A 27,924-nucleotide genomic window follows, 5' to 3' on the forward strand; every position below is an offset into this window, starting at 1 on the left:
TGATGCCGCCTTCATATTTTCATCCCGACAGCCTCCTGAGGAGTACAGAGCCACGTGAAGGAGAGCCTGCACAGATATTCATGAGGGCAAATCACCATGAGCACTGAAGATAAGCAGGAGGCAGTCGCCGGATGAATAATTTAAAAGCGGCTCACGGAAGAATGCGAAGAGGAGGAAGAGAGGAGGAGGAGGGGAGAAGAGAGGAGCTTTAAAAGACAGAACAGGATTTTTTTTTTTTTTTACTCTTCCTTTCATCCTAAATGTGATGTTGCAGCAGCTGGCTCATTGGAGTTGGTGACAGTATTCCGGCTGGCTGCCTGGTGAGTACTGTGCCCCACCATCGTCGGCCATGCTCCCTTCCTGGCAGGAAGCCCACAGGTCACGGGGTGGACACTGACCGACCCCTATCCTGCTCGGCCATTGTGTAAAGGAAGAGGAAGGAGGTCCTCATGGGGGGACCCCCCTCATGGAAGATGAGTCATGCCAGAGAACCGGGGTGGTTTCCGGTGGACTCACACCCTTCTAGTGTGAACCCTGCTGATCAAATATAAAACCTAAGCTCACCTCTTCAGACAGTCATCGCTGTGTCACTAAATCATTTATCTCACACACACACACACACACACACACACACACACACACACACACACACACACACACACACACACACACACACACACACACAGACACTGGTAAAACACCACCGCCTGCCCCTTCTTGGATATGTATCAGTTTCACTGTGTGTGTGTGTCTGTTAATTACTGGTAAAAACAATTAGAGGAAAATACCAATGGAAACATGGCTATGTGGTGAAACTACTGCGGAGTCTAAAGAGAGCTTGGAATGTGTTTTTCCATAAGATCCTTAGGGGCAAGATTTCATTTGCTGAACAAACCCCATCATTCAGGAAGAAGAAACTCAGCCCACAACAGTTTAACAGCTTTAGCTCTGTCTGGATGAGGTTAATGACATTAGCCATCCATCATTTGACGGGAAAAACAGACTAAATCGAATAGGCTCCAGATCAAAAATCCTCCATTAATTCTCCAGTAATTCTAATCCCATGCTAATTGCTCCTTTTAGTCCTTTCGCTGTCCGTTCAGTGATTGCCCTCCAAAGTTCGTACACACTCCTGGCTCGGGAAGCAAACATAGTGGCTCGGACTGGCAAGCAAACATAGTGGCTCGGACTGACCCCGAAAACAAATCCTGGACTGTATCTTTAACTGGAGCTGATGGTGCCTTCGCCATTAACCCTTGCAGTCTCTCCGTCTGCTGACACAGAGGCTAGACTCCACCTGTCACGGGTGGCCTGTTGTCTCTCCACAGCTGTCCATGTTCATCTGGAACCAATGGACAGACAGACAGCTGTTAGGAACCGCAGCCAGTTTGCCATTTACTGGAACTTTGTGGCAGAGTTCCTCAGAGCAGAAAGGAAGAGTGCACTTAAGATGGCTTTCGCTCATATGGTGACAGCTCTATATAAAACCCTGTCAGCGTGATTAAAGGACATGCCTTTTGACACTTGTCTAGTGACTAGACTATGTAAATCAAACTGCATATGTGATCACAAGCACTATGCTACAAGTTAGAATATGAAGTTAAGTGGAGACAGAGGGAGCGCAAGAGAGGCAGAGAGGGGGATAGAGGAGACAGACAGACAGACAGACAGACAGACAGACAGACAGACAGACAGACAGACAGACAGACAGAAAGAAAGAGACAGGCAAAGAGAGAGGTAAAGCGATGTTGGGTAAAGTGAACAAGCGAGGAGAGACTCCATCAGTGCCTGGGGTTGATTCCCCACAGAGCTGATAATGCTCCCATCCCCCACAGTGCCCTAATGACTGCATAATAAAAAGCACATGCCCAACCACTTTCAGATGTGCTGCCATCCCTGCAGCACAAGCCAGGAGCCAAAGGTCAGGAGCACACGGCACAATGAAGCTACATACCACCGTAGGAAGACTAGTGATCTACTGGATTACGCTTATTTGAAAAAAAAAAAAACATGAAGGTCCACGTTACACATTGTGGTCAAATTCATAAAGACCAGCCGAACACAGAGCAGTGAGCAGGCAATCAGACCAGACTGCAAGTATTGTGAGCCCAAGCGCATTCTCTATAGACACTCCTTTGCATTCTGTTAGCTACACGGAATCCATGTGAGTCATACACACAGTCTAGTATACCTGTGTAAAACACTCAAATGATCCCACAACATAGAGTATATAATGTGTAATGGCTGGTCAATAAAGAAGGTCAATAAAGGCAGAAAACATAGACAGCGTTTCAGGTACATTAGAAAATGACCGCAACATATTGGAAATGCCACTGCACCAATCAACAGCAGGATAAAATGACAATGTTTGAAAATACTGGTCAGGGGAACCATAACTTAATATGGTCACAAAGGAACTCAAACACAGGCCTGGAAAACACTTCTGCTTTGTTCAGTATCAAATGAGCAATAAATGGCAACTTTATATCTTCACACAATCTCCAGCAGGTAAAACTATCCCCTGTGGCCTCATGAAAGAGTTGTGTGTTTGTGAGTGTGAGTGTGAGTTCGCGAGTGAGTGTGTGTGTCTGTGAGACTGTGTGATTGAGTGTGTGTGTATGTGAGTGAGTGAGTGTGTGTGTGTGTGTGTGTGAGTGAGTGAGTGAGAGGGGCACATGCGTGACCTACCACTGAGAGGGTTTCTGCCCAGCACCAGCACGTTGGGCAGGGGCATCATGACCAGCTGCTGAAGAGTTTCCTGCAACAGAAACAGAATGCAGAGAGAGAGAAAAGCATGGTTATAACGACAGCCTTCCTCCCAACATCACCAGGGTTGCCATCTTCACTTTCAATGGTGTTGACAGGCTCATTGTATTGTAAAGGTTTTCAACATATGCATCCATCAAGAAGCCAGTCTAAGGAATCATCAATCCAAACGCGTGAGGTGTTCTCATGGCAACCAAAGCTGACTTCTTAAAGCATACATTTTTTAGGTAAGCCATCCAAATATAAAGAGCATGGAGTATTATGAAAAAAAAAGGTAAGCAAAAACAGCTAAACTAGATTTTCAGACATTCTAAGGCAGCCCAATAGCTCAAATCAGACTCAATAAATGTTCTCTCATTCACTTGTGACTTCCAGAAACAGTTGCGCCCTACTGAGTGCAAAGCCTCCTGCTGGCTAGACAGTCAAAGCTGCTTATCAACAGTGGCTACCCTGCCCCGTCACTACACACAGGTGCACCGATATGGAGCAAGGCAGCCAGATTGATTTTCCCCACTCATTTAGAGTACTTTTCATATCAGCCCCAAATTTCCTGTAATCCTCTGCATTGCCAGCTCAGAGCGAGGCCTCTGAAACCCATTCGATCAGACACAGCACAGCTGTAATGGAAACCAGGGGAAAGAGGAAGGGCTTTTTGGACGGGGTTCAGAGGGGTGTGAGTGTGTGTGTGTGTGTGTGTGTGTGTGAGAGAGAGTGAGAGATGCTGAGAGCTGGACTAGTCTAGTGCCCAGGGCTATTTATTTGTTTGTGTATGTGTGTGTGTGTGTGTGGTGTGTGTGTGTGTGTTTGTGTGTGTGTGTGTGTGTGTGTGTGTGTACACGGCTGGTGTTTGCTGACCTGCCTGTTTGGAACACACTTCGGCAGCGATTATGAGCTCTCAGAGAGTATCAGGAAAAAGTATTGGAGTGCATTAATCTAATCAGTCTCCCTGATAGCGCTCAATTTGGACCGGAGCCGGACAAAGGCACTCCAGTTCCTCTTTCAGCCAATCCGGTTAGGTGTGCTTTGGTTCAGCTGAGACAATGTAATGCAACAGAGTAAAGCTCAAGACAAAATACTGAAATCTTTTTTTTTCTCTGTCTAACCACAATATATTTGCAATATATATAACTGACCAGGTCAATGGAAGACGACATGTTCACGGCATTCATATGATTAACATGAGATTATACATTTCTTGTCTTTATATGATAAACTATGAGGAGATTAAAAAGACACTGTTCCAACTGAGTATATTTCACCATGTTTCGCTGAGATCATCAATAAAGAGGCTTTTCTCCGCATGGGATTTCACCATCTGTCCGAAGCTTGTTCTCAATATGATCTTCATTGTCACAGGCTAGTAACAACAGGGGGACACCGGGCTTTTGATCATCCGTTGATGACAGGCCACACCAGTCTTCTACCAGTAATGAATAAGCCAAAGGAGAGTAAACTTGGCCGCAGAAACAGTAGCGGTGGTGCCAAAGAACCTCACATCTGGCCCTTAATGGCCCGGCCATCTGCTCCTAGACATTCAGGTCTGCTGGGCCGCATGCACTGAGGGGACTTTCAGGTATGAGTTACAGGATACTTTGCCATCAGTCTGTCTCTCTGACCGCACATACAAGAGGACAGACCAAAAGGCCCGGAGGAGCAGAAATAAAATCTCTTTCCGGTGCACCGGGACACCAGATGATTTGTCTGTGGCCGTCTGTGAAACACTGTGCACAGGGGTTCATGTTCACCCCAGTATCACAAGCATCTCCTTCTTCTGGCGGAGTTGTGTTCAATTTGAAAGCCAAATACCCAAATAAGGCAACATCTCTTACCACGAGAAATACAGAGACATTAATTTTTCTGCTAAGCACTGTTTTTCCCCCTGAACTGACATATAATCTGTTTTCCTTGCTGAATGTAGAGGCCTTCTTTGGAAAGCAGTTCAAAATCACACATAATTGGTGTAGCGCAGTGGCTCCCAAAATATTTATGGCTGGCCCCCCTTTAACAATGAGGAAAAAAATTACGTCCCCCCCTCCCCTTCCAACACCACGGAGCAAAGATTGAGACACTCATATAGCCTATTACCTGTTTGTAATAAAAAAAACAGATGCACATCAACTGTAGCATAAGTTTTCTTTACAGTGTTTTTATATGTGAAAAGTCAGACATTTTCAAATAAATTTCATCAATCAATTAAACTTAAATATTTTATCAGTTAAACATTTTTTTATTTCCTTTGATCAAAGCTCTTTAAAATGGACTAAATCTGGTTGAATAAAATATGGTTTTAAGATTGGCTGCCTATCATTCCATTTATTGATTCAGTTCATGTTAAGCGCATTGTTGTTGGATTAACAATTAGACTAGCTATCCCTTCTATATGTTATAGGCTAAACAGTAGGTCCTGACCATATTACATAAGCAGAAAGTAGGCTATAAACTCATCACCAAATAGGTTTTTTGCCCTAACCTGCACTCCCTTGATGTAACTCCATGCCCCACCTAGGAGGTCCACCCCACACCTTGGGAAACACTGCCGTAGTGAAACAGGATTTTTTTTTCTGCAGTAAAGAAAAGCCTGGTTTCTAGAATGCAGTGTCAGTGAGAAAAAATACCATCTGCGGTCATGACCAAATGAGTGAGGGAGCGAAAACACCCAGGCTTTCAACAAACACCTGTCTCCTCTCTGGCAACCTCCCCCACCAAACACACACACACACACACACACACACACACACACACACACACACACACACACACACACACACACACACACACACACACACACACACACACACACACACACACACACACACACACACACACACACACACACACACACACACACACACACACACCTGTCACCTCTCCAGAACATGTGTTTACTATGCAAGCACACGGCACAGAGACAGTAGCCGCACCATTGAAGAAAATGTCACCTCGCCATATTGTTTATGCCTGGTATAAGGAGTCCTTTCAGGAAAACACTGTCCAGGAAACCTCTACAACAGCTTCTGGCTGCTGCCGCTTGTAGTAAACATACAAGTGTGAAAATGGAAGCAGATTTTTTTTTTCTTTCTCCCACAAGCATTAAATCTTCACTGCGTGCTGCACATGACACATTGTAGGGTGTAGGTTCCATTGAGGACATGACAAAAGCATGATTCAAGAGGGTAGCTCAATTTCCACATAAAAACACAGGAAAGGAAATGTAATGAGAACCTGGGCGAGCCAATTTAACAACGCTAGTAAATCTGTGCTAACTTGCAATACATCATCTATGCTAACAGATTAATTAGGCTTATGTCAAAGCAAAACTGCATGTAGTTTTGATGACTGGAGCGCTCATGAGTTAGCATACAAATTTGGGGACGTGATTAAACTCTGAGTTTGAGTGTTTTTTTGGAGGGGAGCTTTGCTTTAGCCAGTGCTTACAGAGGATTATGCAGCATGTCTTTTGTATAATAGATGAACCAGCTACAGGAGATGGCTCCATACTGAGCTTGTCACAGACTGACAGACACCAGTTCCCCTTTGAAATAGAAAAGGTTTCTCTCTGGGTGCAGCTCCCCCAGAGCTGAACACAGGCAGACAGGAGTGCCATGTGACATAGCAGTGCACACTCCAGGGCTGTCCGTCTTTAGCTGCTCTGCTGCTTCCCTACAGATTGATATGACTGACAGGAAATACCCATAAAGGAAATGTAACCGCATCCTATCAGTGGGGACAGAGAGAGGAGTGATTCCATCTAAGCTCCTCAGCTCTGCCCAGAAATGAAGGCTGCTGATATACTGCATTATTGATGGTCTCAGAATGTCCTGTCTCTGATGGCTAGGTCATGTTTCAGTCTGATAAGGAAGGTCAATTACGATGCCCAAGCAGTTATGGCCTGAAGAGCTTTGTCAAACAAACAATAATAACATAACAACACAAAGCGGCGCTGTCCTTGAAAACACTACTGCCTTCATGCCAAAGTGTGGGAAATAATACTTCCACCAATCAGACACTGGCATCCTCCTGCTCTGCACTAGATTCTGATGGACAAGGCTGGCTGTGGAACTAGCTGCCCCCTCCCTCACACATACACACAGCTGCATGGTGGAAGAGAGGCTGCGGATGTGGGGGCTGTTGTGTTTGGGCGTCACAGGGCTGGGGTCTGTGCATGTGGTTCACCCCCACCCCCTCCTCCCACCCCCTTCATAGACCAGGTTCCGTTTTGGGAGGAAGGCCTGGAACAAGAGGCCTGATTGTGCAGCCAGTGGTAAAGAGGGGGCGGGGGTGGGGGTTATGTATGTGTCTGCGAGTGGGGGGTGGTGTTGGGGTTATCGAGACTCACATGCTTTGAGACCATGGACGGCCTGAATCACACCCATTCTGCAGACATCCAGTGTGTCGCCATGGCAACGGCTAGTGGGTTTATTCAACCTAGCAATCCTGTGTGAATGCATGTGTGAGTGAGTGTGTGTGTGTGCGCGTTCGAGAGAGAGAGACAGTGTGTGTGTGTGTGTGCGTGCGTGCGTGCGTGCGTGCGTGCGTGCGTGCGTGCGTGCGTGCGTGTGTGCGCAAAGCTCTTGGCTCACTTTCTTTCTTTTTCTCTCCCTCCCTTTTTCTCATCCACGGCTTCACTCTCCCTCTCTCTCACTGCGGATATTCTGCTGCTCCAAAAACGTGCTGTGATTATGAATTTGCAAACGGCTTTAGACAGGCAGTAAGCTAAATACATGTAAAAACAAGGTGAAGGGAAAAGGGAAGCTGGCACGATGGTTAAATATACAGTACAAGAACGTTCCCCTTTCAAAAGAACACATGAACAATAGCTTGAAAAGAGCGCCTATCAACAAATCAGCTGCCTTACCCTTCAATTTCACCTCAGTCAACTGCAGCTAGGTCTGAATATCAATTGCACAATTTCACTAATGACAGGTTTGTTGCTCTCCTCCTCCCTTAGGTGATCCCCACAAAAGCAGCAGATCTCGTCTCTATCCACAACAGGGCAGACCAAAGTGGTCTCTCACACCCTCCTCGATTAGGCCTCTGGAGTGATCCAGACACACTCTCACCCCCAGTTACTCAGCCCCTGGTGGTCCGCCCTAACCAGACTCTCTAGTCCTCTGTGGTCAACAGAAGCATCGGCGGCGGCAGCAGCTTCCCCGTGGCCTTTGTTCTCCAGGGTTTCCCCATGGGAGTGGTGTGGGGCCTGAAGGTCTGACAGCTCCTGCTGCTTAGGTCTGAGAGAGAGAGAGAGAGAGGTGCTTCCTGGGATCCCCCCCCCACCCCACACACACACACACACACACACACACACACACACACACACACACACACACACACACACACACACACACACACACACACACACACACACACACACACACACACACACACACACACACACACACACACACACACACACCTCCCTCGCCTGCAGGCCACAACATACATCTGCAGAAACCTGCCCATCCGTCAACTCCCTCGACATCTGTTCACATTGCCTCACCTCTCCGGCATGATACCAACACCTAGAATGATGCACAGACCTCTACAAGGATAAAGAAGCCAGATGTTTTTGTCCTTGGCACTGCCTGGAGAAATAAGGTAAGATAACCTCAGGTAGAACACGGTTCAGTCATTTGAACTGTGGTAGATAATTAAACTAATCTCTCTCTGCAATGAAAACCTGTGGTCTAATTTTCTACAACACAAAAGCTATTAAGACACTTTCACTAGCATTTTCGTAGATTTTCAGGTCCACTAAAGACTCCTTTGACATGGGGCATGCACCTTCATTTCATCAAAATTTCCATTGCACATAAAAAGCATCTATGGTGATCTAAGTCTGATTGCTCCAAGTGTTCCAGAAAGATCACTTACAGACCGGGGGAAACCCAAGACCACAATATCTCGAGCAAAAAGCTGTCCCTGCTTTGAACATTCCTTACATCTGACAGGAGACCAGCAAGGATGACGGGCGCAACTGGGTAATGATTCAGAGCCTGCCTACGTGGGTTCGTAAAATCGTTCGTAAAATGAGATCATGCAAAGGGGTTTGCACACAGACCCCTCAAAACCATATGTTTCTCATTATCACCCAACACAAACCTCTCAAGTGACATCTCAAGTGCCTTCCTTCTGTATCCCTTTATGTTCCGGAGGGACGACAATAGCAACAAGACCAGCATCCTCCTGTTATCAAAAAATAGAGCAAACCCACAGTGGCTGCAGGTCCTTTCAGGCAGCGATGTTTACTATCTTGCTGCGCTCCCGTACCATGTGCGGCACATTCAGCTGGCATTTAGACTGCATGCTAATGTATGTATACAGCCAGGAGCAAACAGAAAGGCATGGCCTAATAAACTAATTTGCTCTTGCCGCTGTGCCATGTCACCAGATCACCAAGGGGAATAAATGTCGAAAGCACAAGGCTCCCACTAAGAAGCTGGCGGACCCTCAGGGGGGAAAGTACAGCTTTCCCATAATGACACAGGCTGCACGCATTCCATCCCAATATTTCCACTATGGCTTCCAAGATGCCAAAAAAAAGAAAAGAAGGAAAAAGAACAAAAAAAAAAGAAAGAAAAACACTCTGGCCCCAGCTCTGGACATGAAGCCTGCCTGGCCTTCTAACAGGCAGTCTTTGTGTCTCGCATGCGACAGGAGAGCGCCAACCCCTTGAGCTTGGAAAACAAACTGGGCTTCTGTGACGTTCAAAACCAAGACGTGAACCAGTGCCTCCTGCTTGTGGGCTCTGGTCTGGGCTCCTCGGGCCGATGATGGTCGAGAGGACATTAATGTAGTAATGGTGGGCCTACAGTAGGGTCTGAGTTATTGCCTCGTAAGAGAGCGTGAAAACATTGGGTCACGTGCTGGACATGTACTCATGCACCATGCCCTGAGGGCTGGGGCGATCTGAGAATGGGGCACTGTTTAACAGTCAAAACAAGATCTGAGAATGGGGCACTGTTCAACAATCATAACAAGCCACTGCCTTAAGAACACCTCACCATTTACAGCAGCTGTCTGTTAAAATAAATTAAAAAATTATAATAAAACCTTGGTGCAGACCTGAACTAAGCTTTTTCTTCGAAAAATAACAAATTTCCTTGCTTTTATAATTGAATTCGGCTACACACGGCATGTATTTTTAACCGTTCACAGCTGATCTGGAGAACATGTGCCAAAAGCAATGAGTTTATTATGGTGTCTAGGTCATTGTTCTCAGAGGCAATCATAAGATTGACCTCATGATAAGGCTCAGAGCTACAGGGGTGGTCCCATTTCAGTAGCTGAAAGAGATCTGGCCATCAAAGAGAAGCAGCAATGCTATTCGTAGCGCCTTCAACAGAAGTGCTCTTCCATTGTTCAACTTCTTTGTCTTTGAGTAGCACTGGTCACACTGACAGTAGAGGGCAAGTTAGCCAGTCATCCCTCGTGGGCAATGAATCACATGGTGGCTCCATCAGCTCACAATGAATGAGTGTCTGGCCACAACAGCCACACCGCCCCAGTGAGGAAACACAGGACTAAGGAGAGAGAGGAGCATCTTTAACAATGATTAGCCCATCCCTGACCCTAATTATTTTCCACTGTAGTCCTTATATCTGGGTCAAGCAGGTCATGCCACACAGTATCTATGCAAAAACCACTTCCTGCTGTGATTAAAGAGGACCTCAAAAGCCACAGCTAGAGATATGCTTAATGTTCTCCAAAAGACATCTGCCAGGTGAAAAACAGCTCAACAATCTAGCAACAAATTGTTCTGGAATAAGATTTGAGTCGCACATCTTTCACTGTTAATCATTTACATCACATGAGCGAGCCATCTCATCTCAGTTAGTCAGTGTCAACTGAAAGCCTTTTCTCGGCTTCAAAGCATCTGGTTCTCATCATTGACATCCTCCCAGATCTTTTTTCCTGTCTTATAAAAACTTAAGTGCCTAAAAATGTTTCAGCAAGAGAGTGTCAGGACTGACACACTCAAACACACACACACACACACACACACACACAGACAGGCATTATGAAGAACACATTGCACAACTTTCAATGTGCAATGTTCAACTCTACAGAGGACGAACGAACCATTATTATGGAAATATGCAGCGTCCCACTTTAATAACCTCTGTTCAAAGTCATCCTCAGAGTCTCGGGTCTCCAGAGCGGAGTGGTGTTGCAAAGGAGAGAGGCAGGGTCCCAGCAGAGCCCAAACCCCTGTGATGGCCCCGATACAACCAGAGTTAATTAGTAAGTTCTTTCAATAAGGAGAAAGCACTGACTCAGCAGAACCTGCTCGAGTTTGTAATCCCCTTCCTCACGTTTGCCTCGAAATTGCTTGAAGTTGCCCTCCTCGAGCTGCAGGGGCTCAAAGAAACTGCTGATGGCACCAGGCTGGCCATAGAGGCAGCCAGCTTTATTCTAAATGACCCATTACGTGTTATTACATCCACTCCTTAATACTTTGCATTAATTATGCATTGACAAAGAGTCAAGGCATTTTAGAACATATCTCAACGACGCCAAGAGCACATTCTGGAGTCGCATATGTGGCTCCAAAGCCAGCAGCCTTCTAAACAGACACAACATGCTGTCCGTCTGGAGCCTGAAATCTGATGGGCAGACAGGCATCGTCTCAGTAGTGTTCTTGCGTGCTAAAGGCCCATTCAACAGAGCCAGCATTTTCAGACCAACCAAAGCAATCAGCACGCCATGCCCCAATCATCGACTTCAGTCATGGACGGGCTTTTAATGTTTTTATCATTGGCAGCATGAACCTTAGCCAGCAAGGAGATAAAAACTGCAGGCTAAAGTCTGTGCGCTCTGTAATCTGCCCCCTCCGAACAACTCATCTGACCCCATTAGGAGAGCTTTTGAAGGAATGTTCCACTAAAGACTGAGTTGAGGCTCTCATACTGGTGAGACTTGTGACCTCCCGTTTAGGATAAAGAGGACCGGCTCTCTCTCTCCACTCTGTGCACATCATTTCTGTAATCTGCGGAAGGGGTCCCTTTTTGTTGGGCCCTTCTCTTTCAAACAGCTCAGTCAGGAAATAATTACCGATTTAAATGAATCGTGACTGCTCTTCAAAAAAAAAAAGGAGAGAAGGGGAAAACAATCATTTGGGGATTGGGACTCAATCAAGCCCACCACTGAGGCTAGCATTTAATCCAGTATGGTGAGGAGGAATCCTATAACCGAATTCCGGGGCTTTGCTGAAGACACATGGTCCCTTCAGTGAGATTCAGGGTGGATCTGATGAAACCAATGACTGTAAAAACATTAGACAGAATACACTGAATTTAAATCAAATCAAATCATGGTTAATTCTTGGCGGACCTGGACATTTTGCTGTTTACTATGCATGCTTGGACGTTTTGCTGTTTACTATGCATGCTTTAGCTCCAAAAAGCACTTACTGTGCAGACTCTGGCTCCAATTTTGCCAATATGGACGACCAATTTGGGCTCAATTTCTTCAGAACGTACGTGCATGACACCATGCTGTCCATCTTTTTTTAAAGTAATTGGATGTTTGTGAGAACCTCTACCATCTTTTGGCCAGTGATGACTGATCACCAGAAGAGCTCCACTTTGGAGAGACACCAGCCTCAGTGATGTGCTTCAGAATGAACAAAATTCCATTAATCATATTGGATGTCTAGCTCCCTGAGTCGTGGGGTCTTGAATGACTGACAGTGTTGAGATAAGGCCCTTAGTGACCTTGCCAACAGAACGGCGTAGTGGGACATGTTGGGCTCGGATCTACTTGTGATCCTTACTGGGCTATACATGCCTGAAGGTGTTGCCATGGGAGCGGGATCACACACATTTTCTGATTATTATTCAGGGTGCCAAAACACCTCAGCAGCCTCAATTATGTTTCCCAGCGGTGGTGCTTTCCACAGAAGCAGCGCATTATAATGACTAAAAACCCCTAAACAACCTAAAGGTGTAGTCTCAGCAATTCTGAGAACGCTCTCGATTGCTCGCTCACACACTCGCTCCCTCACACACTCAGGCTCCCCCTCCTTCCCGCTCATTCACCTATTTGTCATTGCTTCCCCATTACCTCACTAGCATCCATCCACACACACACACACACACACACACGCACACACAACACACACGATCTGTGGCTGTTTGACAGATGTGCTAAGCTGATAATCACATCACAAAACCTACTGGCTTACTTCTAGTCTACAGCTTTAGTTAGAATCCTATTCTTACCCTTCCCCATATAAGAGGAGGAGCTTAAAGTGACAAGCAGAAACAGTTCATTTTCAAATTCAAAAAACAACAGGGGAAAAAAAAGCCCAGAGCAAACCCATGCGAAAAGAAAACGGATTCTAACCTGATTAACATATGTCGGTCTGACTAGGAAGTACAGTCATAGTGACTATTTTAATGAAAGAAGGTCCCCAGATGGAGCTCAAATTCACCCCTTATATCCAATATGTGTAAGGGGACAGCGAAAGATCCACATCTGTGGATTCAGAACACTACCCAACACATTTCTGACGTGCTTGCTCTATTACACGGGATCTTTTGCCATCTGGATGGAGGTTCTATTCCCACATCACACCAGCCACAGACATCTGCAAATGAGTCTTCAGCCTTCAGTCTGTGTATGTTTTCACAGCGCTACTCTTATTAAAAGTTTTCACTGCCTTTTCAGATGCATATACGTCACCTACCCTCTGAAAAGCAGTTTGTCTTTAAATGAATGTTTTATTTTGAACCATGGAAAGAGCTGTTTAAACTCCACACAACACCAGAGTGCACAACCTCAAATCACAATAACTGAGTTTTCACCCAATAACAAAAAAAAAAAAAAAAATGCTCCATCATTTTTCCAAAGTTAGAGGAAACACTGCCAACTCACCTGATAGTATGTCTTAATCTGACGAATCAAGATGGAGAGATTTTGGATTCGCAACGTGGAGTCATTGTTCACTTTCTTGTTAGTCCTCTGAACAGTGGCTTTAGGATTTCTGAGGAGGAAAACACAGTCAATCAGACAATGGTGCATTGAGTCTATCCTCTTAACCAAACACAAGAGTGAGCACAGCTGCACAATAATTCACTTAGAGACAGCAAACCTCAGAAAGCCATGAACAGCACCAGGATTATAAGGAAGTGGTTGACCTTTCACAGTACCGTCTCAACCATGGGGTCCATGACACAGACACACCAAAGGTTAACTCCCATCTTAAACTGTGTCTAACAAAGGGCTCACGAGTGGGGTACAACATCCTACATAGGGGAACCTCCCTAAGTCAACTATATGAATAGTGGATTCAGATATCCTAGATTTATGTCCATTATGGGAGTTAGTCATATGGGAGATGATGTTCATCCATGGATTTTTGATGCGTGTGTGTGTGTGTGCGTGAGAGAATATATGGGGGAATGTTCTGAAGGAAACATTGAGCCAAAATTCTTTCTAGGCAAAAAACTGAACGAATGTTAGAAGCATTAACCAACAGGAAGTGATTCTCCTCCTCTAGAGAAAAAAATTAAGGACATATGGAATTCTTTAAAACCAGCAGACCTTGCTGAACAGTATGACTTTTTTGCAAGTATAAAAAAAAAACAGTAAAGAAGGAACAGGTTAACATACATATGCCCCTGAATGTCGCATGTTCCATCTGGAAAGCTAGCGATTCCTGGACTGACAAGGCTAATTCTGCTCATGTGAGGAGAGTACGAGGCAACTGAACTCTGTCAGTAACTGGTTAATTGGCCATGTCTTTAAACGGTTCTTCATGTGGTCTCGCTTTACTGCCCTACTTGGGGGATCAAAAACTAGCCAGACTTAAAAGTAGATTAATAACTCAAAATAAAAACAGCTCATTTTATTATGCCAGGATTTGGAAGGGTGGACGAAACCTAAACCAATCCTCGGCACTGCATTTGACCTCAGAGGTGTTGAGCGACGCCGGCTCCCCAAGGACCTTGCACGCCATCAGCTCAGGGTCGTGCTTTGATGATCCTCAGAGATGGATATGCTTTATGAGCAGGCGGAGATTAGCACATCTAGTGCTCCACTGCCCTTCTTCGCTGGGCAGATGGCTTGTGTTTAGTTAGCGTATATGACCTCATTTCGCACTAGGGCTTCTCTCGTAGTGGGCATTGCATCACAGTGTTGCATTAGGGCAGTAGGGTGGGTGGGCATCCCTTCTCTGCAGACTAAAATGCCACTGGACTTTGCTTTGAACGATTAAAAGCGGAATAATTACACAAAGCCAAATGTACTTTCCATTGGTTTCATCAGGGGGGTCGTTTGAGAGTAATTAGATGACTTGAGCATGTGTGCGTGCCTGTGCATGTACAAGGACATGCATGCATGGGCATTTGCTTGCATCTGTGATCTTTTTTTCTCAGGCTTTTAACGTGGGGGGGTTCTGTCCAAGCCCCATGTGCATCAGGCTGATTTCCAGTGAACCTTGCCACAATTACTCCCCACAGCGTTAACGCTGTCCCACATACCTCCACAGCTCAGGGTCGCAACAAAGCATGAAATGGTTATCAGCTACCCCCCCCCCTCTCACAACCCGAAGCTTTTATATAAACACCCTGCCACAAAGAGATGCCAACAGAAATGGACTTTCAGTGGATTTTGCTAAATGCTCTACATTAATATAATAATACTGTGGATTTGGCACTAAAGCACTCTAACCTAAAAAACAAACAAACTAGGAAATAAAAACAGAGCAGTCATCTCCAGACAGTTTCTGCCACAGCCATGACAGTGACAGGGGATCTTTCAGTGATGCATTCGATCTACACTGAGGACAGTGTCTGACTGCACACAAACACACTCACACACACAGTAACCTCTCAGACTCTACTCGCTGTAGAGTGAATGCACCAATCACGTGACCTCCCGCATGCCCAGTCAAGGGCCTTTTGAGGGGCCACGGTGGGGGGTAAGCTTAACCCCTTAATTAAATACCGTGGAGGGAACTGTAATCCTGTCAGCTAAAAGCGCTTGTTAAAAATGGGGGGCGAGGCACGAGTGAGGGGGCTAATTTACATTACATCTAAATAGCCAACCGGAAACGCATCTGCCGCAACACAAGCACTGCCACACTTTCCACAGACCTGAGGTTCGCCCCGTTTCAACCCCAACCCCCTGTCTTTACGCCACGTCTCAATCATTCTGGCCATGTGGCTCTGAATGCAGCTCCTTTGTGTGATGGCGAAAACCAAAAAAATAAAAGAATGTACCACACCACACCGATATAACCTCCTTTTGCAAATCTGAAGTCAATGCAAAGTCAATAGCCAATGCGGAGCACAACAAAGCCCCGGGCGCTCCAGCACTGGGGAGTAACCTACTTCTGACAGCCCGCATCAGACTCAGCTGAGGCGGGGGGTGGTCGCAGCGCACGAGTCGGGCATTGACTGAGCCATGCTACACAAACAACGCATGAGCTGCGCTCGGCCTTGGCGGGTAAAGAACGGGGGGATTGTTTGCACGGAGCTCCATCCTGAGCCTGACAGTGTGAGGGACACACTGCATGAGGCAGCAATGGAACCAGGGGACACCCATGGCTTCCAATCAGCAGTAGCCTAACGGAGAGAAAAAAAGGCCAAGACACCAATTTCTCAAAGCTTAGAGAGCATAAAAAAAGTCTACAATGCATTTCAAGGGCAGACCAACTCAGCATGACTCACACACAGACAATCATTTACTAAGCCTGAAGGCTAAAACATTATGTCAGGGTATTTGCCGTTTCCTATTTGACTTGTGCGTGTATCACAGCACTTATCAGTCCGGTTAGGGTGCTTCCACAGGCCCTTCTGTGCATCGGTGTTCCTTCCAAAAACACAGTGAGTAACGTCCCTCCTGAGGGGCGCACAGCGTGGCCGTGTTCAAATAATGCCCTTTCCAAGGTCACAGCAGCTGCTTCCTGTGAATCTGACTCAAGAGCATTTTTAGAGCACTGCTCAACATCCTCTTACCATCTACAGTCAGAGACTTGCTGTGTTGTGCACAGCTTTCCAACGGCTAGGACCCACTCAGAATCTAGGAGCTAGACAGATCAGGCAGACACAGAGGGACAGCTATAATGTTGCATGATGTAAATAGTTGGAGTAATTTAGTGTTGCTGAGTTAATCGTTTATTGCATTTACTGTTTACAATGTTGTGTTTCATGTATTGTTTTGATTTCATGTATGGTATGCCTCTGCGTTATGCCTAAGCTCACTACAAGGATTTCCAGTGACTTTAGTCAACGTGCTAATACAGAATATTCTATTCTATTCTATTGGTTGGGTATGGCTACATTCACATAAGGGCTCAGCCTCAGGCAAGGGCATTCAGGCACTGGTAGTAGTGGTGGTAGGTGGGAGGAGATACTTTCTCCTTGTCTGTTTGAAGGCAGCTACCCACAGCACAAGCGTTTGATCTCCCAGGATAAGAACACCAGCATTGGGGGATTCAGCAAATACATACAAAGCCATTCAGCAGGAATCTTATGAAAACTATGCACCATCTACCTAACCAGGAGAGGACAATGGAAGAGATGTTCTGCTCTGCCAACACATGCAGCATGAGAGAGAGAGACAGAGAGAGAGAGGGAGATGTAGAGAAAGAAAGAGAGGTGTAGAGAATGAGAGGTGTAGAGAATAAGAGAGAGACAGAGAGAGAGAGAGAGAGATGTAGAGAGAGGTGTGAGTCTGCACTGCTATCCTATTACCTCCCTCTTTTTGAGTGCTAAAAGGCACTGTGGGGAGTGAATTTGGGTTGCTGGGGGACAGAGCCCAATCGGGATTAACTTAATTAAACTGTTGTCACTCAACAGATATCTTATCGGCCCTTAAGCTGCCCCACCACTGTGCTAAGTGCTCGTGTCTGCGCGCACGCGTGAGACCTGCTGAGGACAGAGCTTTTGTTTCCATCACAGGCGCGCTGACCGGAGAGCCAAGAATTAAGCAGTCTCGGTCCCGACACCAGCTGCGCGACGAGAGCGAATTGGACAGTTGGATTTCAGGTGCCGTTCTTGACAGGCCAAAACAGGACAGCAGGAGATGACTCATCAGACCTCCAGGGCAGTAGTCACTGAGGGGCAGTGAGAGGCAGGCTCTGCTGGGATGGGCAGTAGCCCACAAAGAGGAATGGCACTCAACCGGCCATCTGTGCTCCCAACTATAAACCGTTAGATAATCCAGAAGGGCTTCCCCAGGAAAATAAATGCAGGGGCCCCAGGCTGGCCACCACTTAACACAATATGGCTACAAGAGTTACTCGCAACAAACACCTGCATCTGAAATTATTGACTACCTGGCTTGTTAAAAACATGCCAAATGTGCTTTGTTTACAGTAGCCTACATTAAAGGATTAGGCAATGCCAGTGTTTGACATATGCTGTGAATTAACATAATCTGATGTGATATTGACGGTCATGTCACAAACTCAAGCTCACAACCCATTCAAGGGCTCCCCCGATGTGCACCAAACAAACCTTGCTTAAGTGTTTAAATGGAAGGCATAATCAATCTCTGCAAACACTTCTCTTGATAAATCACCAGAAAAATGTAATGAAAGCTGAGGATAGGTTTACACAGCTAGTATTGATTGCATCCTTGACAGAACCACTGAACATATTCCTACAGGATGCAGAACAAACGTCTTGAGAATGAAAATGTCTTGAGAATTTCCATGGAAAAAATACTATTTACCAACAACTTGGGAGTACACCGGGAGTCTAACATTATGCTCCGGTTTATCTGTTCTCCTCAAGTTCACTTGATGTAGGGATTTCAAGCTTTTAAGTTTTGTTAGTTGAACACGTTGAGCCACTAACTGTGACAAACTACGTCAACCAGAAATATAACGGAGCAGTATTGTCCTTCTCAAGAGTCGCATGTCAACATGCCACAGCTTCACAAATGAACAACGATCTTTTAAAAAGAGGTATGCATGATTCTCCTGTCCAGTGACGAGAGGTTGCAAAAACAACAGAGAAGACATCGTGCTCTGAAAAAAAAAAAATCTGAAAAGGTCAGTGGTTAGCATGCTAATGTTATCAATCAGTGCTGTGACACAAAGATCTTATTTATCATCTGACAATGTCTGCTCTGTCCAGGAACTACACAGGGCCAAAGTCTCATAACAGCTGCCCAACACTGGAGGGACTGACCGGACATCCACTACATCACTGGAGTAACTCTTCTTTGTGATGTACAGAATACGAGACAAGTATATATGGCCACCCTAAAAGTCTTTGTCCGAAGTGGATTTCTTAAAGATCATGCCACACAGCTGATTCTTAAAGTCTCAAACACTTTGGGGAGGTTTGGACTGCCATAACATAATAAGCTATAAATCAATGATGGACTCCCATGTGCAGTAGGCTATGAGCTATGCCAGACCTGGAGATCATATGCTAAATTAGAAACTGGCCTATTTAGGTGTTCTGAAAATTGTCATGAGATGTGATAAGATTAGAGTTTGTATATCCCTCTAATGGTCAAACTCAATCCAGTAGAGTAGACTATTAGTAATGCCTCTACCTGGCAAAGATTAGTCCATTCCAGGTTGCAATTTTAACACAGGGCCTTGTCCTTCACAAATGATGTACAAAATAAGGATGGCCACTCTTTCTTTCAGATTGAATGGCCCCATATCATGGCCATTAGGATCCACAAAACAATATTCTATAGCCAAGAATGGAAATATGCTTGCATTCAAAGGTGAATATTAGGCCAAAAATGCTATGTACAAATCTGAGTGTAGCCAAAAATGGTCTGCCACACCATGGAGAAGCACCGGCAACATTAGTAACAGTGGGCACTGGTCCATCTGACAAACTTGCATGCTAGTATTGTCTGAACAGAAGGCGCAACTGACGCAAAACACTGCACGACCGCCTACCAAGAGTGCTATACATTAAAAAGGAGCGACAGGGAGCCTTCCAGTAAGCTGCAGATGACACTTTAAGTTCGAAACGCTTGATATGATAACCAGTCAACTGGAAGCTCGGCTGCTGCCGATTTGGATGGCGATGTCGTCTGGGTTGGAAATGGCTGCGTCAAGCCACCCATTGACATATTCCTTTTGTATTGGCTATCGTTAAGAAGCAATATCTGTTGTTATGTGTCAATGCCGCCATAATGAATTCAGTTAGGGTCAAGATGATATGCCTATTTACTTACATCTCAAGCATGATATCGTTTAGATATACTCCGTCCACTAATTCAACGTATTCCGACAGTTTTCTTCCATCCTTGGTAGATAATTGGCCGACTGTCTTCGCCTGGATTTTGGAAACAAAGTGATGTTAGCGGTTCTCAATATATAAAAATAAACAACGTGGTCAAATGCACCTAGTTGTACAATAGACAATGATTTCTAACTACACTTCAAGTCTTACCCAGGCGACCAAAGGAGTGAGCATGAATTGCTCCAGCAACGGAGCAAAGACCTCGTTATCCATTTTGTCGTCGTGTCTCAATAACAGAATATTAAGATTGGCTACAAATTAATCTAGCTTTTATTAGCTAGATGGGGTTAGTGAAATGGTCCTCTTCCCAGTCCTGGACGCGACCTCAATTTAGAGGCTACTCATGTGGTTGATTTAATTAAACAGACACTCATTTTGCAGATAGACAGTCCATGCATTTGTTGTCCAGATTTAGTCAGAGATACCGTTAAAAGAAAACCTGGAAATGTCCCTTGGTCCAGCAAGGCTTGGTAAATAGTAGCCTGGTAACCTTGCCTGACACGGACAAGGAATGCCTTGCATTTCTCAATAAAAGTCAAATTATTCCATTGATGATCCCGCTATTCTCGCAGCACTGGTCTCCACAGCCTTTCACAGTATTCACCGGCGCCGCTCTTCGTGTGAGAAAGGCTTAATGTGACAATTCTAACCAAATCAGCCTAATTTACATCCTGATGTCAGTTCTTCACAAGAGACAGTTCAAAATTCCTCCAGTAACGACCTGTAAAAATCCTCTTTAAACGCGTATGGTCCCAATGCAGTTATCCGTTCAAATGGATAACGCCTTAAGTGGCACACATTACAAATAACTGATCATCATTTCGAAAGAAAAAAATAACTGGCGTATACAGGAAGCTTTGGTGAGCTCTGATACTCTACTTTTTTTCCAGGAGACGAGCGTAACCCGTCGGGATAGTAACGGCACAGATCTGCCGGAGAAGCAATCAGCAAAACTGTGCGCGAGACTTAGCACCGCCTCCTCCGCCCGCTGTGCCGCCTTGAAGGCATTGATGCACCCGCGTGTGTCTACCTCCGCCAGACGGAACGCGTGTACAATTTGAGACGGGAGAAAGAAGAAATAGAGCCAGATGTTACGATAACGTAGCCTACAACTGGTGTGATTTACTAACCCAGATTTCAGTGGCCAGTATTCATTTTTAGTCTGATAATAACATCTTTATCATCCCCGCCTTCTCGCCAGTCACATCAGTGCGCCACATCATGACTATGCGCGGTCACGTTTTTACAAAAAGTTGGTAGGTTATTAGTGCTACCATAATATATTTAAACTAGCATTATGATCACAAATAATCATTTGGATAACATGTTTAAACAAGTACAACACAACCCCATTGTTAGCGTTCTACCGATTATCCTACAGATAACACCGGTTTTTTGCTGTTTGGTGGACAGTACACCACATTTAGAACTACAGTAAATTAAATGAAGCATGTATTCCGATGGTTTGTCAGGACCTCATAGTCTCCAGTCTCCATTGTCTGCGCCAAGCATCAGGATGCAGTCTGAAACATGCGCAGTATTTTTAAAGGTGAAACAGAGACACCTTGTGGATGTCTAATATGTTTCTCTTCCCAGTGATTGAGCATACCTGGCTAACAATAACAGTGAAGTGGGCCCAAATATGACCCTGACCAGATATTATACACCCAATATGGAGCAGTCCAGGAATTCACACAATCACATACTAGAAAACTACAAGCACATTTTTTTTTCTGAATTTCTTAGGAGTAGAAGATGAGCAGTATTCATACCTGAATTCATTTTTAGAGACTAATATAAAAAGGTAATCATTTGGCTACATCATGAACATGTATTACCACTCTAAGATAAAAAGTAAAAACCAATGTCAGCAAAGAATATTCATGTTGATATTAATGGTTTTGTTTTCCTATTGGTATTATTAAGAGACTCCATCTGCAAAGTATCATATATCAGTGATTACATTTTCTTACTCACATCTTACTTGCTGCTCAAATGCTCATACACTCAACTTGTTTATCAATGATTTTAACAGGACATACTTAACTTTTCTCACTGTCAGTTATTATCAGTGGGCATTTGAATAATCACATTCCCTATCTCAACAGACATCAGTAACAGTTGAGTCGACCACTTCCTCAACATAGTTCTTCCCAGTTTAAAATTCATGTGGGTTTATAACCACACATTTCTCCTCTGAACTTCTGCTTCTTTTTCTCATTATAAACAAAACTCCAAACCACATGAAAAGCAAAGCTCTGCTCGCTGGTCTATTTTTATAAACTGGTTTGGTTTCCAAACTGGTTTTAAGGATGGTGGTTCAACATAGACTTAAAAGGACTGAAGAGAGACACTGTCATCGAAACTTAACAGCTTTAAAATCCCCCCAAAAAACTATTTGTTTGGAGGTTTATGGACTGACTGACCTATATTGAACAGAAGCATCTCCCAGTCTCCTGTGGAGTTGATATGGAAAATCAAACACAGATGATCAAATTCCCCTTAACTGAGAAGGAAGTCCCTGTGGCCTGGTTTTAAAATGGTGAATACCAATAAACTCCCCAGACCTCGGCCCCTGGAAACACCATCAAGATCCCTATGATGTTAACTGGAATACTGACACAGGAAATATACAAAGATAGCAGTATCCACAATGGTTTTGTGGACTCTGTTAAGAAAAGTGTATGACTGGTGGTGTAGTTGGTAAGGCAGCAAGTTATTAAATCTCCCAGTATTCAAAAGCTACAAATTCAGTAAATGGTGGTATAGTGTGATTTCAGAAGTGCATTTTGGGCAATATTGCTTCGTTTCACCAGAGTACTATTAGGACTTAGTTACCATCATTCATGGCTTACCTTTTAGAAATAATTTAAAAGTGAGATTAATGTTGCTCTCTATATATTTAGGAGAGAAAAGAGAGGGAAAAGAGAAAATGATGCAGTCAAGCAGGATAAAGGACTAACAGCCAGCCTCACAACCTGTCTAAATCCATGGCAACTGCAAAACCTGGTAGAATCTCCTCCATTAATCTGTTGCCATAACAACGCCAGCGCCACCCACCCCCAACAGCGAGCATCAGCCGTTCAATCCTGTGCGCAGCCTCTCCGACAAATCCCTTTTGATTAATGCTGATGCACACTTCTGAAGTGCAGTGGGGGATATCATTTTAACACATCAGTCACAGAGCTCTACAGTGCGAAATCGAACTCTCTGTAAACAGCCAAAGAGGGGAAGGCATTGTTCAATCTTCCTGTGAGACAGCCCTTGGGTTTGGTACTGAAAGCAATGAAAATGTACAGATGCTACCACAGCTTCTAACAAGCAACTGAACTTTGCAGACACACAGTTCAATGTCATAAAAAAATAAAGCACCCATGGCCCCTTATAACAAAACCTAAAAGACGAGCCTTTTGATTGATTTCTCAGGATTTGCATGTTAACTGGAAACCTGGCATCTCTGTCACTGTGAGCTAAGCAGGAATGCTGAAATATCATATAAATAATGCAACCATGTGCCTGAAGGGAGACCAGTGAGCCCATGCTGGGTTGACGTGAGCATACATGTACAATGAGGATCTAAAGGTCCTTTTTGAGGGCATAGGAATTCTAGCATTCATCAAGCACACATAATCCACTATGCCCATGTAAGGAACCGAGATACAAATTCTAAAGCCCTGTATCTAAACGTCTTGTGTTGCATCAACTTAAGAGAACGCAAAAGTAATTTAAAGTACAAAGAAAATGTACTTGGTTGATCATGATCACACTGCATATAGATCAGTTTCATTCAGTAGCCAAAAACAGAATATAAAGATTCACGTTTAATGCCAGGCTCACATTTAATCTGAAAACTTTCCAAATATCAAATGTATACAAATGGTTTAGAGTGGAGATAGTGGTAGTAAATGCACTTGTACAAAATTTCAATGGAGTAAAACAAAAACCTACAGTGCGCTCTAGACATTTTTTAAATCTTTACAATTGGGCCCTCACAGCTTTTTATTCTTCATCAATCTGAAACGTTTGTGGTGTGGATTTTTGCTACATCTGTCAATAGGAATGTCTACATGCTGGGAGAGGCTGGTTTAAACCATCAGTGCTTACAGAAAACATCTCACAGAAAACCTAGAGCACAACTACTGAGAGCCTGTGTTCGTAGAGCCAGCGGTTGGTGTGGGGAACTCTTCAGAACGTAAACACTTCTGGAGACTCGACATAGCAGAGGGCCACATCATTAAATCTGTTACCGAGCAACATCACAAACAGACCCCAAACGTCTGCCAATCAGCTGCAAAAGGGTTTTTACTGCAGTTTAATACATCTTATTAAAATCAGTATCATGACTATTCTACAATGAGTCAAATTATCTGATTAAAAGGGTAAACAGTGGTCCCACCTTCTTGTGCAAAAAAATATTACACTGGCAGGAATTGACTCCCCCAATTAAAAAAAAAAAATCATTTAAAGAGGCAAACAATTAAAAAGAAAATTGCTGTACAGTACTTTTAATAGACTCGTGAATACAAGATTCCTGGCTGATGTAGTTCCACTTGAGCCTCAGTAGGGGGAGCTCTGGCTTCATTTTTCAAGTTCTGCTGCTCACCTTTAAGAAGCTGCATTTCAAACATTTTTTTTCTTTTTTCTTTGCCATCCCACCTCTTTTTTTTTTGCCAGATTCTCTCCACCCAACCCAAGTAAAAAGGACATGTCGCTCTTAAGGGTCTGCCTGCCAAGCTTCCATCACTGAGCGGCTAGTCCTGCTAGCCTGACTGGCCCTCCTGTCACCCCCCCTGCTCCCATCAGGGAGCCTGTAGCGGTGAGGAAGTGCTGCAACCCTGCTGGTGTGCCTGGGTCCTGGGGAGGGGGAGGGAGGGAGGCAGGGAGCTCCTCTGGTCCACAGGCAGTGTGGCTGTGTGGGAGCAGGAGGTAGAGTGGGGCGACGGGGGTGGGGAGGGTCTCTGTCCAGTGGACCGTGACAGTGGCACCATGGGACATCAGACCTCAGGATAGCCTTTTACTTCTTTATGAGCCTAGACGGGGTCGTTTCCGTGGCGCCTGTTCCTCCTCCTCGTCTTCCTCCTCATCTTCATCTTCATCATCTGGATAATCCACAAGTCCTACCATCGCCGTCTGTGGATGTAAAGAAAAGTGTGATCGAAATGACTAAAAACTAAAGCATCTGGTATTTGCATGTTAAGGGCTGTAATTGGCCCTTAGGGGCCTATATTGAAACTGATGTTGACAAGTCACCTTAACCACAGGAGTGGCGGGGAGAGCAGCTGCCTTGGCTGAAGAACCATTGGGACTGGTGGCAGAGGCAGAGGTGGCCGCTTTGCTGTTAGCGCCATTGGCTCCATTGGCAGCTCCTGCAGAATGAGAGAAGGTAAACTTAAAGCTGCCAGTTGAAGTCCACTTTGGATGGTTTTCTTTGTCCTCACTTTCTTTAACTGCAAAGAGATAAGAAGCAGGGGTGAGGAACAAGCTGTTCCACAGCCTGACTAGAGAGACTGATGTCTGGCCAGGATGGGTGGGAATACCTTTCTTCGCCTCCATGAACTTCTCGTAGCTCTCAGGAAAAGGTTCTTCATCAGACCTGCTCTTCTCTTCTGCAGCCTCGTCATCGTCCTCCTCATCTTCATTTAACCACATCTCTTCATCATCCTCCACAGGTCGAGCCTCACGGCGATACCTAAGGCCAAGACGTCAGATGTTAGAGAGCAGTGGCACTGAATCAAACCATACCAGCCTCTCTCAACTACTTCATGACCCACGGAATCTTTATTACCCGCCACTCACCTGCGGAAACGTTGAGTCTGTCGGTCCTTCTCCTGCTCATACCGCCCCTTCAACCCCTTGAAAGTCTGGACGTACTCGATGGATTCAAGTGCTTTGTAGAAGTTGTCCACAATGTGAGCAATGAGAGACTTGACGTCCTCCTTATTAAGAAGGGGGGGGGAAAAAGCGAAACATTAGGCCATCTGTGCAATTCATCATTATTGTCTTCATAGTTTTGCATCTGTCATACATACCACTTTGATAAACTCAAAGAGCTCAATGATGGCAGAGTTTAAAAGGTTGTATCGCGTTCCGTTGTCAAGCAGGGCATTGATGACTGGCTCAAACAGGTTCCCTTTGATGATATAGCGGTTGTAGTATTCATCCTTCAGCCCAATGATCCGCCTCATGAACCGTAGTGCACCTGCAGACAAATAAAAGGACTGTACCAACCACCATTCTGCAAAGGACCAGAGAATCTTCCAGTTAAATAATCTTGCTGATTATGTACGTGGTGGAACGACGCACTGAGGAACATGCAAATTGCACAGTTCTGTACACAAGTGGCTTTAATTCTGGGCTGCACAAGCCAGATAGATTTACCCTATGTCCCGTTCACATTCCAACTGCTCCATCCATTAAAAAAAAGCCATCAAGGCCATCAGAACTGACCATCAGCTTGAAAGGCCTATTTGCTATCCTGCTTTGCTAACCTCTGACTGGACAGAATGCATCTTTGAGGCCCTTGTGAGCAATGTCATTCTAAAGTCTGTGCTTGGGACTCCTCTGCAAAACTATTTTAGAGACTTTAGTAATGGGACCAAAAGGCCACGTCTGTAGATAAGGCCTTCCATGATTCAAATAGTTAATCCTTAAATCGCTCAATACAATCACATACAAATCTAGCCACAGCAACCCAGTTTACAAGTCCTTCTCTTCTCCAACGTAGAGCAATCATAATTTAATATAATTAAAGTAAAATATCACCTGCAATACAGCTGACTTTTTCTGCGCTTTTTCATAGTAATAAACTCCATAGATCTCTTGATGTTCCAGACTGCGCAGATTTTCTACTTACACAGCGCCAAGAAGGTGTGTTTGGAGTTCATGAGCACAAGCACTCTCCTCAGCAGGTCTGTGTTCATGATGTAGTTCTTCATGTGGTACGTATGGTGTTCCACACAGAAGGTCAGCAGCTCCAATATCAAGGCCAACAGTTGGGCAGTCTGGAAATTATCTAAAAATGGACAAGAGCCAGTTACACCACACACAAAAACACATTTTCAAAACAAAGGCAGAAATGAAAGTTGCTGCTTAGTCAGAGCCTTTAACAAAACTTACCAGGACAAACTCGATTGATTTTAGTGGATCCCTCTTGTATTTCTGCTGGGCAAAGAGGATTTTGTTAAAACATGCTACTGGTACATGTCTACAGCTATTCTCAACCTCAGAGGACAACCACTAGGGCCCCCCCAACACCATTTGCCCTGAATATCTCCTCACCTCTTTCATCACTGTCCTCTGCAGTGTTGGCCAGTAATGGAGCTGTGAGCACATGCATGCAGTATTTGTAGAAAAAGCTGAGGAACTCTGTCTTCTCAGTTTTCTGGGAAAAGATCAAGGAAATCATAACATGAAACATCTGATACAAAATGGCACTGGCATCCAAGAGGTTCAGAATCAGTTTAGCTCAGTATCAGGAAACATATTGATTTAATTAGTCATGATGGCATTTCTTGAACTGCATGTATTAGTTAGGGCTGGGCAGTATATCAACTTTATACGGTACACCGATATTATTTTCAAATGAGATATAGCATGAGACAACCCCATTTATACCTATATAGTTTGATGTTGCGTTACATAACCCGCGCCAGAGTTTGCTCCTCTCACACACACTCCGCTCAACCCCACCCCGTAGTTGACTAGAACTGAACTGGTTTAGCCCACTTTGTAGGAAATGCACGCACACACACAGTGTATCTGTATTCACCCTAAAAATATTGGGATAAAATGTTTGGTCCATATCGCCCAGCCCTTGTATAAATGCTGCACAGAAATTGACAGTATGAGTCTCCTGTAGTCTTACATTGGTGGGGGCCAGCATGTTCTCTGGATCAATGAGGGTTCTTAGGAGCCCCATCAGCTGCACAGCTCC

General features: G+C 44.7%; 2 protein-coding genes across 5 annotated transcripts in view; both read right to left on the bottom strand.

Moving 5' to 3' along the window:
• The window catches only part of ccdc88ab (coiled-coil domain containing 88Ab), a 49,056-nt gene extending 27,406 nt beyond the window's left edge, over nt 1-21,650 (bottom strand). For 2 of the 4 annotated variants that reach the window (XM_031579503.2, XM_031579505.2), the window contains exons 1-4: nt 20,142-21,650; nt 19,924-20,024; nt 13,642-13,750; nt 2,689-2,758 (exon numbers count right to left, since the gene is read on the bottom strand). In XM_031579503.2, the coding sequence (XP_031435363.1) occupies nt 2,689-2,758; nt 13,642-13,750; nt 19,924-20,024; nt 20,142-20,204 (343 nt within the window). In that variant the 5' untranslated portion in view covers nt 20,205-21,650. The remainder of the gene's footprint in view (nt 1-2,688; nt 2,759-13,641; nt 13,751-19,923; nt 20,025-20,141) is intronic. The other 2 variants (XM_031579506.2, XM_031579504.2) reach the window with 1 other exon arrangement.
• Nucleotides 21,651-23,811: 2,161 nt separating this feature from the next.
• Nucleotides 23,812-27,918, bottom strand: LOC105890902 (serine/threonine-protein phosphatase 4 regulatory subunit 3). Its single transcript, XM_031579507.2, has 10 exons — nt 27,856-27,918; nt 27,270-27,372; nt 27,108-27,152; nt 26,845-27,003; nt 26,021-26,190; nt 25,788-25,927; nt 25,529-25,680; nt 25,430-25,438; nt 25,242-25,357; nt 23,812-25,121 (listed from the first exon to the last, which is right to left on the bottom strand). The coding sequence occupies exons 1-10, from the start codon at nt 27,907-27,909 to the stop codon at nt 25,014-25,016; spliced, it is 1,056 nt and encodes a 351-aa protein (XP_031435367.1). The 5' UTR covers nt 27,910-27,918; the 3' UTR covers nt 23,812-25,013.
• Between the last annotated feature and the right edge of the window lie 6 nt (nt 27,919-27,924).

The sequence above is a fragment of the Clupea harengus genome, chromosome 13 (genome assembly GCF_900700415.2).
Source record: "Clupea harengus chromosome 13, Ch_v2.0.2, whole genome shotgun sequence".
NCBI lineage: Eukaryota > Metazoa > Chordata > Actinopteri > Clupeiformes > Clupeidae > Clupea > Clupea harengus.